General features: G+C 45.2%; 1 protein-coding gene across 1 annotated transcript in view; it reads left to right on the plus strand.

Moving 5' to 3' along the window:
- Positions 1 to 8,980: 8,980 nt before the first annotated feature.
- The window catches only part of SMIM7 (small integral membrane protein 7), a 29,573-nt gene continuing 16,841 nt past the window's right edge, over positions 8,981 to 21,712 (plus strand). Inside the window, exons 1-3 of the mRNA XM_044285416.1 lie at positions 8,981 to 9,131; positions 10,928 to 10,969; positions 19,927 to 19,979. Coding sequence (XP_044141351.1) covers positions 9,106 to 9,131; positions 10,928 to 10,969; positions 19,927 to 19,979 — 121 coding nt within the window. The 5' untranslated portion in view covers positions 8,981 to 9,105. The remainder of the gene's footprint in view (positions 9,132 to 10,927; positions 10,970 to 19,926; positions 19,980 to 21,712) is intronic.

A 21,712-nucleotide genomic window follows, 5' to 3' on the forward strand; every position in this document is an offset into this window, starting at 1 on the left:
CCTACGGACGAATGAATTATATGCTAAGATTGAAAAATGTGTCTTCGCCGTTCAGGAAATACAATTCCTGGGTTATTTTTTATCTGCTTCAGGTTTCCGTATGGATCCTAGGAAGGTCCAGGCAATTTTAGATTGGGATCTTCCTGAGAACCTCAAAGCTCTACAACGGTTCTTGGGCTTCGCGAATTTCTATAGGAAATTCATTAAAAATTATTCACTTATTGTAAAACCGCTTACTGACATGACTAGGAAGGGGACAGATTTTTCTAAATGGTCTGACGCCGCTAAAGTTGCTTTTTCCTCTCTAAAAGAGAGGTTTACCTCAGCACCTGTACTAGTCCAACCTGATGTCTCTCAGCCTTTTATTGTTGAAGTCGATGCGTCAGAGGTGGGAGTGGGGGCGGTGCTGTCTCAGGGTCCGTCTCCTGGCAAATGGCGTCCTTGTGCTTTCTTTTCGAAAAAACTATCTGCAGCAGAAAAGAACTACGATATTGGCAATAGGGAACTATTAGCTATTAAACTTGCGTTTGAGGAGTGGCGCCACTTCTTAGAGGGGGCAGTCCACCCCGTCACTGTGATTACGGACCACAAAAATCTCCTGTACCTCGAATCAGCTAAGCGTCTCACCCCTAGACAGGCTAGGTGGTCGCTATTTTTTACCAGGTTTAACTTTGTTATTACCTATCGTCCTGGGGCAAAGAACACCAAGGCTGATGCACTATCTCGTTGTTTCCCTGGAGGGGGTAATGTGAGTGATCCGGTGCCCATTCTACAAAGAGGAGTGGTTGTCTCTGCGGTACACTCTGTTTTGGAGGGGAAGGTGTTAGAGGCCCAGGGGGACGCCCCGGTCTCTTGCCCCTCAGAGAAATTGTTTGTACCGTTGAACCTACGTTTCGAATTATTAAAGGAACATCATAATTCGGCACTTGCTGGGCACCCGGGTAGTAAAGCAACCTTGGAGCTATTGTCTCGTCGTTTTTGGTGGCCAAGGTTGCGTCAGGATGTATTGGATTTTGTGTCTTCTTGTTCTACCTGTGCGCGCGCAAAAGTTTCACATACACGTCCTGCAGGGTCTCTATTACCACTCGTCATTCCCAATAGACCGTGGACACATCTGTCAATGGATTTTATCACTGACTTACCTTTGTCTGCGGGTAAAACAGTGATTTTGGTAGTAGTGGACAGGTTTAGCAAAATGGTACACTTCATTGCGTTACCCGCACTACCTAATGCTAAGACTCTTGCTCAGGTATTCGTCAGTGAAATCGTGAAGCTTCATGGGGTCCCCTCCGATGTTGTTTCGGATCGGGGTATCCAGTTTATTTCTAAATTTTGGAAAGCTTTTTGTTCCCGTTTGGGGGTACACTTGTCCTTTTCCTCAGCTTTCCATCCTCAGTCGAATGGACAGACTGAGCGAACCAACCAAAACCTTGAGACATATCTAAGATGTTTTGTGTCTGAAAACCAAGAGTTGTGGTCATCATATTTACCGTTAGCTGAGTTTGCCATAAATAATCGTCGTCAGGAATCCACTGGCAAGTCACCATTTCTTGGTGCATATGGTTTTCATCCCCAATTCTGTACTTTCAAAGAGGGGGGGTCTTCTGGGGTTCCCGAAGAGGAACGTTTTTCGTCATCTCTTTCATCGGTATGGCAGAAGGTGCAAGCTAACTTGAAAAATATGGGAGGTAAATACAAATGCATGGCTGATAAGAGACGGTCGCCAGGTCCGGACCTAGGAGTGAATGACTATGTGTGGTTGTCTACTAGGAATATTAAATTGAAGGTTCCCTCTTGGAAACTGGGTCCTAGGTTTATTGGCCCTTACAAAATTGTAGCCATCATCAACCCCGTGGCTTTTCGCCTGGAGTTACCTCAGACTTTTAAAATTCATAATGTTTTTCATAAGTCGTTACTCAAAAAATATGTTCCACCTCTAGAACCATCACCGCTGCCACCCCCTCCTGTTGTCGTGGATGGTAATCTAGAATTTCAGATATCCAAACCGCTCTCTTCAATATCTGGTGCATTGGAGAGGTTACGGTCCTGAGGAAAGAATGTGGGTTCCTGCGTCTGAGGTAAACGCCGACAGGTTAGTTCGGGTTTTTCATGCCTCTCATCCTGAGAGACCTGGTCCTGAGTGTCCGGAGGCCCCTCGTAGAGAGGGGGGTACTGTCACGAGGGTATCGAGAACCACGCCTGACTTCGTTATACCCGGGGTCAGGAAGTCGCAGCGGTTGGCTGCACGCTCTATTTAAGATAGGGCTGTTTTCCTTATGGTAGCTTTCTGGGTTTGCTTTGCAAACCCTTTTGGCTCACTCAGGGATCCGTAGCTCCTTCTCCTCAGCTGTTCCTTGTCCAGCACTCCCAAACCTCCTTATATTCCTCTCTCACACTTCTCTGGTTGCCAGAGATAGAGCTTCCTGCCTGGACATCTATCCTGACCCACTGGAGCTGTGTTGCTGCGTTCTCTGACTGTTGATTCAGAACGCTACCCTCCGGATCCCTGTTGGACCTTTGTGGACAGTTGTTGTCGTCCACCTGGGTGTTTGTGTTTGTCTGTCCTCTCCCTGGTGTTTCCCTCTTAGTGCAGTGGTGAGGACTAGCGATCCCACCGGCCCGTTCACTATCTAGGGCTCATTTCAGGGAAAGCCAGGGTTTAGGCACGTGATCGCCGCACGGGTGAGGAACCCGTCTAGGGACGTCAGGGCAGTCAGGTGCCAGCCGTAAGGTGAGTTAGGGGTCACGACCGTTCCCTCTCCCTTAGGCAGGGCTTTCCCTGTTTTCCTCCCTGTGTGTGACACCGGTCATTACAGTTAGTTTGCTGGGGGAGGTTGTCATCAGCTATGCATTCCTCCTACAGCAATATAGAAATATATGGATAACTCAAGCCCTCTAGAGCAGTGTTCCCCAACTCCAGTCCTAAGGGCCCACCTATCGGCCATGATTTGGGAGTATCCCACACAATGAAGACCTGTGGTAAGTCCTGATGCATTAATTATATCACCTGCTCAATACTAGGTATATCCTGAAAACATGACTGGCAGGTGATATAATTAATGCATCAGGACTTACAACAGGTCTTCATTGTGTGGGATACTCCCAAATCATGGCCGATAGGTGGGCCCTTAGGACTGGAGTTGGGGAACACTGCTCCAGAGTATGATCTGCTGTTTGTTAGTGACTCTCTCCTCTGACAGATAAAGTAGTCTTGGCTTTCTGTCTTCATGAGAACCCCTAGAAGGGGTTTTCTGGGACCAACATGCTAATGAGATATGGTAGGCGGCAGCTGTAGGCACTAGAAAAAAAATTGGTATGGAACCGGAACAGCACAGCTCTGGAAACTGTGTAGCTGCTATTCTCAGGTACTCTAGCTCAGCTCCCATTCATTTGAATAGGAGCATCAGCTGTAGTATCTGAGAATGGCTACTATATGGAGTACAGAGCTGTGCCGTTCCAGCTCCGTAACCATTTACACTTCCAGGTAGCGGAACATAAACAGTCACTGCTCTAGCACAGGAAGCAGAGCTTCTGCGCTTGCGCTGTTACTCGGAGCAGCGGCCAGTCGTGAGATTGTCAGTGTCAGCCGAGATGCCCAACATTATCAATCAATTCTTTGGCAGCGGGGAAAGTCCCTCACAGCTAAAGAACTCTGTTTGATAGATAAATTGAATTGCGCAAATTGAGTCACTCTAGATGGGGGTATTCTTTTCTTACATTTTTCCACAGTATGCCTTTTCTCCGCAGGTGAATTCAGCAGACAAATCTGCATGACTATTGCAGAATTGTGTTAGAAAATTTCCACAGCAATTCCCAAATGTGTGCAGTACCCTAAAACACATCTGCTATGTACAAAGATGTGCCTCGTCATATCCTGGCACCCTCAATCTTTTTATATTTCCATCTACAGCGCTGTGTAAGGGTACTTTCACACTAGCGGCAGGACGGATCCGACAGGCTGTTCACCCTGTCGGATCCGTCCTGCTGCTATTTCGCCTTGCTGCCGCTCCGTCCCCATTGACTATAATGGGGACGGGGGCGGAGCTCCTGCGCAGCACAGCGAAAGGCTGCCGGACTAAAAGTAGTGCATGTCCGACTTTTTAGTCCAGCGGCCTCTCTGCCCCCGTCCCCATTATAGTCAATGGGGATGGAGCAGCGGTTCGGCAGCAAGGCGAAATAGCGGCAGGACGGATCCGACAGGGTGAACAGTCTGTCGGATCCGTCCTGCCGCTAGTGTGAAAGTACCCTAAGGGCTCTTTTTTTGCAGAGTGATCTGTAGTTTTTATTGATACTACTTTGGGGTAAGTATGACTTTTTTTTATCACATTTTATTCAATTTTTTTAGGAGATGAAGTGATCAAAAAATGGTGATTTACCATTTAGATTTTTTTTCCCATTATACAATTAACCGCATAAATACTTTTATATTTTGATGGTTTAGACATTTTCAGACATGCAAACACCACTTATTTAGCTATTTATTTTTATATACAAAACATGAAAAGGTGGTGATTTGAATTTTTTTAAATATTAAATTATATTTGTTTACCTTATTTTTAACCTGAACATGAGATTAAATTGCGTCTACCATAGACTGCAATGGTTTTCATTTAGGAAAAATGCTGCGTAACTATCGAGCCCTGCCTAAGGCTGCCCGGTGTGCTGTTCGCATTTTTTTGCGGACTCGTTGAAATGAATGGGTCCGCATTCTATCCACATTTTTAACTGGGCAAATATCTTTGATTTCGTCATAGAGGCAATGTCTAGTAGTCATCAATCTCTAACGAGGAGGTACTCCACCCAAAAGTAGCCTCTAAGAACCTTTTTATAGGGCAGCAGGGGAAGCAATTTTACACCCTCTTGTGGCAAGACCATATGTCTAATCAGACCACCACGAGTTTGGCAGCAATCCGACATGTCAATCTGGGTGCGGTATTTTTTTGTAAGTGGGGAGATGAGTCTATGTCTACTATGTGGAGTGTTTGGAACATTTTCTGGTGCTGGCAGATATCTAATGTGCATGGCCCATTTAAGGCCTAGGACTCTTTCACACAAGCGAGTTTTCCATCCAGGTGCGATGCGTGAAGCAAATGTATAGCATGTGGATTGAATCCTGACCCATTCATTTTAATGGGTCCATGCACACGTTTTTCACGCATCATTTCTGCATTCAGGGAAAATTGCAGCATGTTCTATATTTTGTGTTTTCAAGCAGCTCTGGTTCCATGAGGCTTCCATGAAAAACGGATTACATCCAGATGCAAAGCGTTTTTTATTGATGGTTGCTAGGAGATGTCGATTGCTAGTCTTCATTTTTTTCACATGCGTGAAAAATGCATCAAAAACTGATAGCATCCACATGGAAAAAGCTGAAACGCTGAGTGCAATTGCAGACATAACTGACTGAACATGTGTGCAAAACCTTCAGGTTTTTTCCTGAACAGATCCTGACACAATCCGCATCGCTCGTGTGAAAGAGGCTTTACAGTCTTTTATTTTTTTTACTGCGTCAACTGTGAAAACAACAGAAGCAAACTGTAGGAATACATATGAAACCAATTTACTAAGGCTACATGCACACGGCCGAATGTTTTTGCGGTCCGTAAATTGCAAAAACGCAAACAAAAACGGATGACAACCGTATGCCTTTCGTTTTTTTGGGCGGATACATTGTAACAATGCCTAAAACGGACAAGAATAGGACATGTTCTATTTTTTTGGGGGGGGAGCTACAGAACGGACATACTGATGTGGACAGCACATGGTGTGCTGTCCGCATTTTTTTAAATGAATGGTTCTGCATCCTATCCGCAAAAAAAAAAAAACGGACACGGAAACAAACAACGTTCGTGTGCATGTAGCCTAATACTGCGTGTGTAATCAAAGTATTTCCCCTAGATCAGGGATCAGCAACCTTCAGCACTTCAGCTGCTGTGAAACTACAACTCCCAGCATGCAAACATGATCGGCTGTTCTCACAACTTCCATAGAAGTGCATTGAGCACTCTGGGAGTTGTAGTTTCAAAACATCTGGCGTGCCAAAGGTTGCTGATCCCTGCCCTAGACCCACATTAAAGGCCTCTCACCCAGCCAAACTAGTATTCTGCACCGACGAGGTGCAAAAAGCTGCCTGCAGATAGGTGTTTTTCATATCCTTATGGAAAAGAGTCTGGTTTAGGCTTATTGCCCAAGCCATTGTTCCATCAGACAGTGACCTATAGGGTAGCCATCCAATAGGTGGCACTAGAGCGCCAGCATAACCTCCTGAATTTATTTACCCCAACAAGAAGGCAGATATCAACTGAAGAATACAGTGCAGATACTGAACTGTGCTGGGTTGCAGCTTTAAGGGGATCTCTGGGCTTTTAAAAAAATTCTGTCCGCCTTCTGCCCTGTTGTGGGAAGTGAGGTTGGTCATTACGCAACCCGCCATTGGGTTGCCAATTACACCGTCTTCACTGGCTGCAGTCTCCTCCGCTCGGGTTCTGACGGGATGTGTTCTCGAGTCTTCCTATTCAGCGGCATTTAGGCCTCATGCACACGACCGTATTTTTTAACGTCCCGCAAAACATGGTTCCGTTGTACCGTGATCCGTGCCCGTTTTTTCTTCCGTGGGTCTGCCTTGATTTTTGGAGGATCCACGGACATGAAAAATGAAATAAAATTCTAAGTCAAGTTTGCCATTGAAATGATAGGAAAAAACGGACACGGATCACGGACACGGATGACAATCTTGGGTGCATCCGTGATTTTCACGGACCCATTGACTTGAATGGGCCCGTGAACCGTTGGCCGTGAAAAAAATAGGACAGGTCATATTTTTTTCACGGCCTAGAAACACGGGTCACGGGCACGGTGTAAAAACGGTGCACAAGCCGAGTTTTCAACGGCCCCATTGAAAGTCAATGGAGCCGCAGAAAAAAACGTCTAACGGCACAACGGCCACGGGTGCACACAACGGTCGTGTGCATGAGGCCTTACTGTGCATAAAAACACATCCAGTCAGGAACGTAGTGAAACAGACCGCAGTCAATGTGAACACAGTGGAATCGGCGCCCCTGCGGTGGGGTAAGTACTGATCAAACTCTTACCACAACAGGGCAGAAGGAAGCCAAGTTTTTTTTAAAGCCTGGAGAACCCCTTGAAAGCAATTCCCTTATTTCCAACAAACATATGTTAGGAATAAAAGCAAAGAGCTCTAATTTCATGCCTTAGGCCTCATGCACACAAACATATTTTCTTTCCGTGTCCGTTCAGTTTTTTTACGAATCGTATATGGAACCATTCATTTCAATGGCTCCACAAATAAAATGGACGTTACTCCGTGTGCATTCCGTTTCCGTATGTCCATATTTCTGTTCCGCAAAAAAATAGAACATGTCCTATTATTATCCGCATTACGGACAAGGATAGTACTGTTGCTTTCTGCAAAATATGGAATGCACACGGACGTCATCCGTATTTTTTGCGGACCGTAAAATACATACGGTCTTGTGCATGAGGCCTTATTCTGCATTGAGTTTTTAATTAACCCCATCCCGACGCTCACCGTAGATGTACGGCAGAAGTCAAGACTTTAAAGATGGCACCCAGGATTTAAGTGGGCGCCATAGCCAACAGGTCCCTGTTGTTTTACACAACAGACATCTGCTGGCAGTGTCCATGATCGGCAGAAACGCCAATCATGGACTTTTAACACCTAAGATGTTGTGGTCAAATGTGATCATAGCATCTTAGAGGTCAAATACTGTCAGCGCTGAGCTCCCGGGGACCAAACGGCTCCCATGCCGCGACATCACAAGAGCTGTTTGATTTCTATTGCAGCCTTCTGAACGAGGCCCCTTTCACACGGGCGAGTATTCCGCGCGGATGTGATGCGTGAGTTGAACGCATTGCACCCGCACTGAATCCCGACCCATTCATTTCTATGGGGCTGTTCACATGAGCGGTGATTTTCACGCATCACTTGTGCGTTGCGTGAAAATCGCAGCATGCTCTATATTCTGTGTTTTTCACGTAACGCAGGCCCCATAGAAATGAATGGGGTTGTGTGAAAGTCGCAAGCATCCGCAAGCAAGTGCGGATGCGGTGTGATTTTCACGCACGGTTGCTAGGAGACGATCGGGATGGAGACCCGATCATTATTATTTTCCCTTATAACATGGTTATAAGGGAAAATAATAGCATTCTGAATACAGTATGAATGGTACAATAGCGCTGGAGGGGTTAGAAAATAAATAAAAAATAATTTAACTCCCCTTAATCCACTTGATCGCGCAGCCGGCATCTCCTTCTGTCTTCATCTTAGCTGTGTGCAGTAACAGGACCTGTGGTGACGTCACTCCGGTCATCACATGGTCCATCACATGGTCCATCACCATGGTAAAAGATCATGTGATGGATCATGTGATGACCGGAGTGACGTCACCACAGGTCCTGTTACTGCACACAGCTAAGATAAAGACAGAAGGCGATGCCGAATAGTATTCAGAATGCTATTAATCAACAAAGGAAAATCGCGGCATCAGTTAGGGGTTAAAAACGGGTACGTGCATTAATAAAAATGCTTGCCTGAAATCAGAAGGTTTGCGCCTATCCCTTAGAAACAGCGCCACTGTTGCCCATAGGGCATGTCTGGTATTGCAGTTCAGCCTCATTCAAGTGAAGGGTGCTGGGCTGCAATACCTCACACAACTCATTGACAATTGTAGTTCTATTTGGTAAAAATTAGACCTCATACAAGTTGCATAGACCTATAATTCTCATGAAATACTGCCACAAAAGTGAGTGTTGTGAGGCATCCATGACACGTGACATCATTCATCTTTATTGCTGCAACCAATCAGATTCCACCTTTAGAACAGAAAGCAGTAAACCGATTGGCTGTTGATTCTAAGGTTTCCTATCGGGAAATTTCTATCGCACACTGCCCTCTAGAGGCCAGAGTGGGAACAGTCCCCGTAGATAACACTCAGTATTTCCTCCCTCCGTGTCAGCGGCAGCCATTTCTGTTGAGGCTCTGACGCCGATTGGCTGCCTTCCTCCCCCGGCAGCCGGAAAGCGGAAGCGTGTGTTTACCGGTGAGCTGGCTGCTGCTGTGGCAGGATGATCGGGGACCTATTGCTGTTCGGGTAAGAACGGGCGTGTGGACGCGAGCAGACAGGGACGCTCGTCTACGTATTACGTCACCTTAGTGCTGTTGTGATGACGTAATCTGCTTACACTGTCATCATGGCTGCTTCATTTCCACCTCTGCATTCCCTATGTTGGTGTGTAGAGCACTTAAAAAGGAGTACAAAATATCCTTAAAGGGTTTTTGGGGAATAATTATGTAACTAAAGTGCTCTGGCAGGCTCCCCTTCCTCCATCTTCAGGATCACAGCCAGGCATGTGCTGCTGCTGCCAATGACTGGCCTCAGCAGTGCCGTGTCCAGTTTTTTAGACACAGCACAGCGATTGTCGGATCCCATTGACTATCATTACCAGCATTGTCCCGTACCTTTGTCCTTTTTTTTTTTGCCGAAATCTGAACCTCCTCTCCAGATGTGAATCTAGCTGATCTCTGCTTGCTGTCAGTGACTGGATCATTCTAGATAACAACTAGAGGTTGCCCCCCATCACAGTTACAGTTCTCAGTGCTGCGCTGACAATGGCACGCCCAGTGCTTAGCTCTGATCCTGCAGTGGGCTAGGTACGTGCACACGGTGCAGAAAATCTGCAGGGGAATACAGAACCAGCTAGTAGATGAGATTCTTATCCCATGTACACAGTGCAGCATTTATGTGGCTTTTCAGTGCAGATCCATGTCAAAATCTGCAAGTAACGCGTGAATTTTGGTGGGGAAAAAACTACACTGTGTGCATACCTTTAGGGGGTCATTTATCAACTGGTGTAAAGTAGACCTGGCTTAGGTGCCCATAGCAACCAATCAGATTCCACTTTTCATTTTGGACAGCTCCTTTGAAAAAGGATAGGTGGAATCTAATTTGGTTGCTATGGGCAACTAAGCCAGTTCTACTTTACACCAGTTTGATAAATGGCCCCCTTAGGGCTGTTTCACACGAGCGGATGTCGTGCGTGGAATCCTCTCCGTGAAAGAGTGCCAAAACCCGATGCAGACTGCAGAGGCACAGAGCATTATCAGTCATGTTAAAGCTCCGTGCCTCTGCAGTCTGCATCGGGTCTTGGCACTCTTTCACGGAGCGGATGTCACGCACGGCATCCGCTCGTGTGAAACAGCCCTTAGTGTTTCCAGATTACTGCACAATACCTGATGAAAAGATGACACTTCACTGCAGGCTCTGTGCAAACATTGAGCTACAAAAAATGCTGCAGGAGATTTCAGCTCTGAAGCCTGAAGAATGTTGGAAGCAGCTCTGGACTATAATAAAGGCTGTAACTCCAGATCAGTAAGAGAAGTGGTGAGGTTTTTATGGGAGGGGCGGGGCTTCATTTGCCCGCCAGATTTGCTATAACTTACGTCACAAACAGGAGTAAGTTAGCGTCCATTCAGACGTCAGTATGTGTTTTGCGGATCAAAAACACGGACACCGGCAATGTTCTTTCCACATTTTGCAGACCGCACATCACCTGCGCACTCATAGAAAATGCCTATTCTTGTCCGCAATTGCGGACAAGAATAGGAGATGTTCTATTTTTTTGCGGAACGGAAGTGCGGATGCGGACAGCACATTACGGCCCCATTGAAAACGAATGGACCCATTTTGCGGACGTGTGAATGGACCCTTATTCTCAAGTTAGCCCCTAGCTGGCGTAGATTTGAGTTTCTGGCGCTCTGAATGCCGGAGATGTGCCTTATTTATTAAGAGACCCTTCATCTCTTGTATTATAGACTTATTAGACTTGACCAGAATATGAGCTTTTATGATGTATTACGTGACCTGTGTTCTCTTCATTCCTCTGACAGGACACTGCTGGTGAATGCCGGAGCTGTGCTGAACTTCAAACTGTAAGTTCTCCTCATAGATGGCCCTTAAAAGGGTTTTCTGAGATTTAAATACTGATGACCTGTCCTCAGGATAAGTAATCAGTATCTGATCGGTGGGGGTCCAACACCCAGGACCCTGCCGCTGAGCTGTTTGAGAAGGCAGAGGTGTGCCTGTGAGCGCCGCTGCCTTCTCGCCACTTACCAAGCGCAGCACCGTACATTGTATAGCGGTTGTGCTTGATATCGCGCTCAGCCCCATTCACTTCTATAGGGCTGAGCTGCTCCTAGGCCACGTGATGGATGAATGTGACGTCACTGGTGTAGGTAAAGCTGAGAGAAGCCCTGCTCCCCTCTCAAACAGCTGATTGCCAGGGTCCCAACGTGTTGGACCCCCACCGATCAGATACCGATGACCTATCCAGAGGATAATTGATCAGTATTAAAGTGTTGGAAAACCCCTTTAAGCCTCTAGATCTTTTGCTCTTTGAAGTCCATGGGTTGTGTCTGGTTTGCAGTACAAATGAATGGTCTGAAGTGCAATATACCACACACAACCTGTGGATGAGTGTTACGCTGTTTATTAAATATGCGCAAATCCTGGACAACCCCTTTAAATACCGGCTACCTGATATCAGATAAAGCAGGGCAACCAGAAGGGTCACTGCTATCAGCCGGCTGTGGGCTTTACACCATAAAATGTGGGACTTGCATCGTCAGTGTCCAATATTACTTGTCCCGCTTGCGGGCAGGAACGGTTTTGTTTGATAAAATTATATTGTGGAAAGTACCGAATATTACATCCCAAGGTAAACTTGTCGTCTAAACTTACTGTAGGTTAAAAAAAGCGACAGCAGAAATCTTGTTCTAATTAAAAAAATCCATTTTTTTTTATTAAAGAGCCCCACAAGCCCTTGTTCTGTGTGCCCACCAAGCGATTTCTGGCACCCTCATGTTTGGAGACTTCTCTCTGCCATTGTAGAGAGGAAGAGATAAGGAGAGAGGTGGCTGTATGTGTGTGCTCTTCTCGGTCCGTATATGGAACCATTAATTTCAATGGGTCTGCAAAAAAAACGGAAGGTACTCCATGTGCATTCTGTTCCGCAAAAAAATAGAACATGTCCTATTATTATGCGCATTACAGACACGGATAGTACAGTTCGTTGAAGGACCAGCTGTTCCGTTCCGCAAAATACGGAATGCACACGGATGTCATCCTTATTTTTGCGGATCTGTTTTTTTGCAGACCACAAAATACATACGGTCGTGTGCAAGAGGCCTAAGTGGAAGTCCTAGAAGTGGAACGTGCACCCATCAGACATTTATGGCTTCTACTGAAAATTTGTTTGAGGGAGAGACAGCACCACTTACAGATTTACTTTTACTAGATCCAATCCATGGCGGTGCCCGCAGTGTTAAACCCTAGCCCGTCGAGTTCCAAGAGATCATAAGATGGAGAGAAGACCGCAGCACTCAATGTCTTCACAATATGCAGGGTTTTATTCACCAACCGTGCAACGTTTTGACTCCTAAGGGCCGCTTCACACGAGCGGATGCCGTGCGTGGCATCCGCTCCGTGACAGAGTGCCAAGACCCGCTGCAGACTGCAGAGGCACGGAGCAGTAACATGACTGTTAATGCTCCGTGCCTCTCTGTGATCTCTTTACTACGAAATCACAGTGACAACTGTGATTTCGTAGTAAAGAGATCACAGAGAGGCACGGAGCATTAACAGTCATGTTACTGCTCCGTGCCTCTGCAGTCTGCAGCGGGTCTTGGCACTCTGTCACGGAGCGGATGCCACGCAAGGCATCCGCTCGTGTGAAGCGGCCCTAAGAGTCTTTCTCAAGCTTGAGAGAATTTTAGGAGTCAAAACATCACATGCCTGGTGACTAAAACTGCATATTGTGAAGACATTGAGTGCTCCGGTCTTCTCTCCACCTGATGTTCTACTGAAAATTTGCCACAAATGTCTCTGATAGAAATACCCCTTTAAGCGGGAACGGAGAATCCTCTGGATAGGTCATCAATATCAGATCAGCGGGGTCCTGACAATAAGGTTGAGCTGCAATACCAAGCACAGCCACTATACAATGTAAATCACTGCGCTAGGTGAGCATCAGGGAGGTCGCCACACTCGCCAGAACTCTGGTAAGAACCACCGCTTCCCAAAACGGCTAATCGGTGAGGGTGCCAGGACTCGGACCTCCGCCAGTGTGACCTGTTAATAGGTAATAATATTATTTACCAGAAAACTCAATCACTTAAAGACCGGGCCAATTTTCATTTTTGCGTTTTGGATTTTTCCTTCCCATGTTCCAATAGCCATAACTTTTTTATTTTTCAGTTCACATAGCCATATGCAAGCTTATTTTTTGCAGGACAAGATGCATTTTTTTTAATGGCACCATTTAATTTACCTTGTCTTTTTTTGGAAAATAAGAATAAAATTCTTTGTGGAGTAAAATTGAAAAAAACAACAACACAATTCTAAGATTTTTGGGGTTTACTGTGTACTGTGCACTAAGCTTAAAATGACATGATGTCCTTATTTTGCAGCAATGCTAAACTTGTATAGTTTTTATGTTGTTTTAGTACTTTTCAATGGTGCCCAGTTCCTTGCTGTGCTCTACTTCCTGGTGATATCCCGACACAGCAGGAAATGACACGAATGCTGCACAGCCAATCACAGGCTACAGTGATGACCCACCTCAGCTATTGATTGGCTGAGCAACATTCCCAGCCATTTCCTGCTGTGTCGGGATATCACCAGGAAGTGGAGCACAGCGAGGAACTGGGCAACATTGTAATGGCGACAGCGGGGGGTTTGCTGAGGTCAGTATGGGCTGTGTTATTTTTTTACACCATTTATATTCCACTGCCACCCTTTTTATATTTGCCTGGAATGGCCATTTAATGGATTGACTGTCAATACCGTGGCATACATCTGCATACAAAATTTTCATATTCCTTCCTTCCCGACAGTCAGCTGCTCTTTAAAGGGGTTGTCCGGGTTCAGCTATACCTCCATTTTCACCCAGGCAGCCTCCCTGACTTGAGCATCGGAGCAGTTCATGCTCCGATGTTCTCCTTTGCCCTGCGCTAAATCGCTAAATGGGCTCTCTATGGGGCTGCCAGGAACCCCCGTGACGTCACTGGCACTGATGGGCGGGATGTAGCGCTGCCCTAGCCAGTAAAAAAGCTAGGGCAGTGCTAAAGCCCGCCCATCAGAGCTGGAGACGTCACCGAACGCACTACCGGGCGGAAGTGCCCGTTCGGCTGTGTGCTCTTGAAAACAAAAGAGCCTGTGCCCTGTGCGATTTAGCGCAGGGCAAGGGAGTGCATCGGCGCATAAGATGCTCCAATGCTAGCCTCAGGGGGGCTGCCTGGGTGAAAATAAGGGTATGTCCGGGTTCAGCTCTGAACCTGGGCAACCCCTTTTAAGTGGAGGTGATGCACTGCATTTACGTGCAGCGATCACCTTCACAGTATGAGGCTGAGCGATCGCTGGGCAAGAGAGTGCTGTTTAGACTACACAATCTCCTGCCCGGGAACAATGATTGAGGCGTCCGCACCTCTGATCATTTCACCCGATGAACGTCATGATCTGCATCACCTTTAGACGGGCAGGTTATTGGGAACTAGCTTCATAGGAACGTTCATTCCAGATAATTGGGCCAGGCAAATCCACCTTTGGGACTGTGGAAACATTCCAGTATTGTTAATGGGGAGTCAGGTAAGCAGTCAGCTTAAATTGTAGATAAGGAGTCTCCGCTCACATATTCCTGTTGGTGTAGGATTTTGGCATGTCGCGATGTGGTAGGTAGGCCTCACATGAGAAAACCCTTTAAACCAGTCATGCTAAACCTGCGGCCCTCCAGCTGTTGTAAAACTACAACTCCCACAATACCCTTCTGTAGGCTGTTCGGGCATGCTGGGAGTTGTAGTTTTTCAACAGCTTGGAGGGCCGCAGGTTGAGCATGCCTGCTTTAAACTATTGATTTGATGTAGCACAGATGTGTGACTCCCACTGATTCTGTGAGCGTCTAGTGCTGACTGAGTTGACTGTATAATTACTACTCTCCATTAACCCTTTTGTTGCCAGGGGTGTTTGGACATTTTGCACCTATGGTAGCCAGAAAAAGATTCACCGTTTTGACATAAAACATAAACTACAAAATAAAAAATAAAAATCATACCCCCCCTTCCTCAATACCCATACCCATATATTTTCTGAGAGGTTAGGACATTGTCAAAATGCCACTCAGTCCTTTATACACACAGACCCCATCATGTAACTGTGTCAAGATGTAATTAGAATTTTTTTTTGCAAAGTTGAGATTAGTGGGTGAAAGTTTTATGCACCACACCAACTCAAGGTTCAGGATGTGCAGACTTCATAAATACGACTTAGGGGTGACATTTTATGCACATATCTTTATAAAATCACCACCATTTAAAAGATTAAAAATCAGATTTTTTAAGGCTACTTTCACACTAGCGTTTCTATTTTCCGGTATTGAGATCAGTCATAGGGTCTCAATGCAAAAAAACAACGCTTCGGTTTTGTCCCCATTCATTGTTTATGGGGACAAAACATAACAGAATGGAGTGCTCCTAAATGCATTCCATTCCGTTTGGTTGCGTTCTCGTACCCGGAGAGCAAACCGCAGCATGCTGCGGTTTTCTTTCTGTCACGGGATGCGGAGGAAGATGGATCCGTCATGACCTACAATGTAAGTCAATGGGGACAGACCTGTTTAACTCTGACACAATAGAAAATGGATTTGTCCCCCATTGACTTTCAATGGCGTTCATGACGGATCCGTCTTGGCAATGTTAAAGATAATACAACCGGATCCGTTCATAACGGATGCAGATGGTTGTATTATCAGTAATGGAAGCGTTTTTGCTGAACCCTGCCGGATCTAGCAAAAACGCTAGTGTGAAAGTAGCCCTAAGTTGGAATAATAAAATAACAAAACAAGTAGCAGCCTATAAAATACAGGGATTGCATTTCTTAAAAAGTAAGTGCACCCCCAAAGCCTGATGATTGCAGTTTCCTTGAAGGACTGTTGACAACCATGTCCACTTTCAGGTAATTTTGTGACAAACAGGAATAAAAAAAATGTATCCAAACATTTCCAACTAAGGCTACTTTCACACTCGCGTTTGGTGCGGATCCGTCATGGATCTGCAGAAATGCATCCGTTCAGATAATACAACCGCATGCATCCGTTCAGAACTGATCTGGTTGTATTATCTGTAACATAGCCAAGCCGGATCAGTCCTGAACACCACTGAAAGTCAATGGGGGGCGGATCTGCTTTCTATTGTGCCAGATTGTGTCAATGATAACGGATCCGTCCCTATTGACTTACATTGTGTGTCAGGACGGATCCGTTTGCTGCAAGCAGCGTTTTAGTGTCCACTTGCAAAGCGGAATGGAGACGGAACGGAGCCAAACTGATGCATTCTGAGCGGATCCTTTTCCATTCAGAATGCATTAGGGCCAAACTGATCTGTTTTCGACCGCTTGTGAGATCCCTGAACGGATCTCACAAACGGAAAGCCAAAACGCCAGTGTGAAAGTAGCCTAAGGGTACTTTCACACTTGCGGCAGGACGGATCCGACAGGCTATTCACCCTGTCGGATCCGTCCTTCCGCTGTTTCGCCGGAACGCTGCTCCGTCCCCATTGACTATAATAGGGTCGGGGTGGCGCTCCGGCGCAGTACGGCAGTTCGTGGTCAGAGGCCTCCGGACTAAAAAGCGGAAGGACGGATCCGACGGGGTGAACAGCCTGTCGGATCCGTCCTGCCGCAAGTGTGAAAGTACACTTAAGCTTACATCCAAGCAGAATTGTACACATAAAAACTATGTCAAAATAATATATTTAGCTGTACAAATATCATATATTCCCGGAACAGAGGCCGCATAGTATGTGGTCATCATCCACTGCATAGGGCAAACAGGTGCCATGTTACCATAGTCTACATTTTTTGAGAGTGGAAAACGTGCAGTGTATAAAAATATAACCCACTAATTAATACACAACTAACTTCGTGCAACTTTGCAGCAAACAGTGATTGTTCAAATTGTGCTAATAAATAGTAATATTTGCTACTAAAATGTGTATTCTAGAATAGACCTTATGCAAATAAAATATAGACTGCAAAATAGTGCGGGAGGTGAGTTGTTCACACATGCCACATGTAGATGGTCAGTGCTGCATACGTTTACGAAATGCAAAAAAACACAGGAATTAAGCAACCAACTTTTGCATGCATTTATTGGGAGGTAAGTAGTATGTGATAATCTGTTCCCCTATAGTATACAAACTGTAATCCTGATTACAATAGATATATGCCCAGGTGGCTCTCCCGTTCACTGATATGGGTTAGGTGTACTACCGTTATGATTCACCCAATCACCTTACATTAATATAGGCACTCAACATCCTGTAACTTACCGCCATGTGGCACGCCACGCTATAGCGGTAGGTAGACGCTCTGTTCTAATGACACTAATATTCAACTGAGAACGGATACCTCCTTTGAAACATGATTATTACACTGTTGCACAAGAACCTATACAGTGTATTCAAGTTAACCACCAACTGGACATTTATTTCTGCGGTTATTCTGGGGTTGATCTCTAATTCCAGACACACTATAGGTGTTTTAACCACAGGATTACTGACCCTGCTTCGCTTACTAAGTATCACAGCGGACTAAAGAGAAAGCCTATGTAACATCTATGGATGAACATATATAGAGGTTAAGGAAATGCTATTATTGGTTGGTTCCATTACCACCATGGTGGGTATTCCAGTATTGGCATGTACTGTGCGGCTGACGGACAACTGGATATTATACCAGCCGTCTGAAAGCCTGTCGTCCACACACTACATACAAAACTAATATTGAGAGTGGTTATAAATATTAGTATTTTTATCTCCCATTTTATTTTTATTTTTTATGAATCAGCTTTGATAGGTCAAGCATTATAGTATATGGTGTGTTAATTGGATTTTACTTAGTTTTTTAAGGGATATGTACATTGTGGTCACGGATGCCAATCTTGTGTGCCTCCGTGTTTTTTCACGGACCCATTGACTTGAATGGGTCCGCGAACCGTTGTCCGTGAAAAAAAATATTTTTCACGGACGCGGATGACAAACGGTGCATTAGCCGAAAACGGAACAACGGACACAACAATGGTCGTGTGCGTGAGGCCATATACAGCTCTCACTGGGACCCGTTTCCAAGGGCTGTAACTCCCAATGTATTGTGGCAGGTGGTGCAGTCTTGGTCTTCTAAAGCTTACATTGTCCGCTCTAAAACAAGCCCAGGTGAATATCTCTAGCAGCTGCACAGCTTGAGAGCCAGCCATCAGGAGCACAGATGTATAAGATACATCCTTAGAGGTCTGTAATGTATAAGATAACACTGACAGCATTATGTCAGTGTTATGCAATACATTCCAGAACTGTAAGGGTCACACAGCATCGGAAATCATTAATCTAATGCAATGCAACCTTGGCAGTGCTGGAAGTTCAGGACGGGACACTGGCTCGTCTGAAAGGGGTTACATTCAGATTTTTTGATATTGATGACCTGTCCTCAGGATTGATGGGTCATTAATATCAGATCGGCGAATGTCTGACTCTTTTCACCCCAACAATCAGCTGTTTAAAGGGGCTGCTTTCTCTTTAGTGTAGTGGTGGTGCAGTGTAATTACACCTTCCTCTCTCGTTCACTTGCTGGACTGGTGAATAACTGCTGGATCGGTGGAATCACTTCATTCAAAGTCAGTCGCATAGACTTTGAATGGAATGTCAGTGTGCAGGATCACATCAATGGGGGTCCGATTGCTGGGATCTAGCAGATTCACCAATCTAGGTGAACACTGCTTACAACAGTTTAGAACTGGTGAGCTTTCTCTAGGGAATTGTGTTTGTAGAAGTGCCATCTTCCCCAACACATGGCATGATCTGCTGAAGGACAAATGAACATTGCATTTAAGGGCCAGTGCTTTAGGCTCCATTCACACGTCCGCAAAATGGGTCCGCATCCTTTCCGCAATTTTGCGGAAAGGGTGCGGACCCATTCATTCTCTATGGGGACGGAATGTGCTGTCCGCATCCACATTTGTGGATCCGCACTTCCGCATCCTTGCTTCCGTTTCCGCAAAAAAATAGAACATGTCCTATTCTTGTCCGCAATTGCGGACAAGAACAGGCATATTCTATTATGTCGGCAATGTGCGGTCCGCAAAATGCGGAACGCACATTGCCGCTTTCCGTGTTTTGCGGATCCGTGTCTCCGTGTATCCGCAAAACACATTGCGGACGTGTGAATACAGCCTAATATGGTGTATTTGTCTACAGGCTCTCATCAGGGCCGGTGCAAGGATTTTTGCCAACACAAGCGAAGCTACATTTTGGCGCCCCCCTGCCCCCCACGCTTCTCCTCTGTGTGGTCCTGGTATCTTCTCTCTGCTTCAGACAATGGCTGGTTTAAGGACCATATTTTTCGCCCTCTAAGACACACCTAGGTTTAAGAGGAGGATAAGAGGAAAAAAAAAAATTCCATTACACCTCAGGTCAGACCAGCAGTCAGACCCCCAATGTTAATCAGACCTCAGCTCACAGCCCCAATAAGACCCCCAATGTTAATCAGACCTCAGATGAGAACCCCATGTCAGACATCATCCCCCAGCCATCAGCCCCCAATGTCGGCCATCAGACCCCCATGTCACATTTCTCCCCCTCCATGTCACATTTTTCCGCCCTCCCCCAGGGTGCGTCCTAAGGCGGCCGCTTAAAAATGTGCCCACTTTGTTGAACTTTTTTGTGAAAGCAGAGTTATCTACTTAGCCTAATATCCATACACCACAATGTTTTGAGGGTCTCTGACAAAATAGTGACATTTACCTTGATGTTAACACCTAATGTTTTTGCACCAATTTCTTTCACAGAAAGAAAAAAGAATCCCAGGGATTTGGAGATGACCCTTCGGAGGCCACTGCAGGTGTGTACTAGCTCACAAAATATCCTATGTACTAATTATTAATTGAAATAAAGTGCAATCATTCATTTCTGTTCGCGTTGCCGTTGCACACAGGCTTCGCCCCCACAACTTTGAATAACTGGGCAATGCAGTGTAGATGTACTCAAGCTTGTCCCTGAAATCTCAGGGCAGTGGGCTCAGCGCACGCGCAGTACAGGGCTGGAAATTGCCCAGTGATAATATCTAGATGTTGTTTGGATTTGAAAGACTAATAGCTTCCATTTGTTTTAAGGGGATTTTTCCAAATAAAAGCAGAAGCATTTCTCACCTCACCGAACCACGTGACACTGCTTCGGTTCCTGGTGGAGCGTTTATTATACCAGTTTCACGTTTGGCCGGGACTAATACTTATTTATGTTTTTGGACGGTGTACTCTTTTACAATAGGTTACGCATTCATTAACATAGCCTATTATGAATGTACTAATAATCAACTTTAACTGTTGCATCTTTGATAAACTATATGGTAATTTACAATCTTTAATGAAATTTTGATGACTAGAAGCTTTTCTAAAAACCAGGATCAAACAGGGGAATAGTAGTTTCCTCATTAAAGTCTAAAGGTGGCCATATGTCAGCCGAACCTGCCGAAATCTAATATGTCTGGTGTAAGGGGTCCCGACTTTCCTTTGATGTCTGGGATACAAAGGCTTGGGCATGTTGGATTTTTAACTTGCAAGATGCTTTGTTCTCAAGGAAAATAAGCCCATTGAGAATATGTGCATGCTCAGCCAAGCATCGAAGGTGTACGGCCTTCTATAGAGGTGAGAGAAGGCCTTGGCTAGGCCTGGCCTGTTTAAATAACTAAATACACAGCCTACCCATAAACAGTGCACATACCGCAAGATAATGAAGTGTACCACTTTATTTGAAAATAATACTATCAGATGAAAACATAAAAACCAAATCCAGGGAGCTGTACATAAGTATGTAGTTCAGAAGTCAGCAGGTATGTCTGATAGATCATGTTATTGTGCCACACATGGAAATATAACACCATTGTGAAAGCCACACAGAAAAGTGCAGATATGTGACATCCAAACACCAAGGGAACAAAAAGTGTGCCAAAATTCCTTGTTCAATAGCACATGATAAAATGTTCAGTATAATAATACATAATATATATATGACACTGACACGATTTTTTATTTTTTTACCTGTTTACTAAAACACATTCAAGTTATAGTTATATAATGGACATAAAAAAGTCCAGACTTAGCTTTCATTTGAGGGTATCCACATATAAATTAGATGAAGGGTTTTGGAGTTTCAACTTCTTTACATGCGGCACTCTGTTTTTAAAGGGACCAAAAGTAATTGGACAATTGACTCAAAGGCTGTTTTATGGTCAGGTGTGGGCAATTCCTTCATTATTTCATTCTCAATTAAGCACATAAAAGGCCCAGAGTTGATTTGAGGTGTGGTGCTTGCATTTTGAAGATTTTGCTGAGAAGTAAACATGCGGTCAAAGGAGCTCGCCATGCAGGTGAAACATGCATCTGCAAAAACAGAAAAAACTCATCCGAGAAATTGCTACACTATTAGGAGTGGCAAAATCTACAGTTTGGTCCATCCTGAGAAAGAAAGCATTGGTGACCTCAACAATGCAAAAAGACCTGGACACCCACGGAAGACAACAGTGGTGGATGATCGCAGAATAATTACCATGGTGAAGAGAAACCCCTTCACAACAGC

Source organism: Bufo gargarizans, chromosome 1, assembly GCF_014858855.1.
Source record: "Bufo gargarizans isolate SCDJY-AF-19 chromosome 1, ASM1485885v1, whole genome shotgun sequence".
Taxonomy (NCBI): domain Eukaryota; kingdom Metazoa; phylum Chordata; class Amphibia; order Anura; family Bufonidae; genus Bufo; species Bufo gargarizans.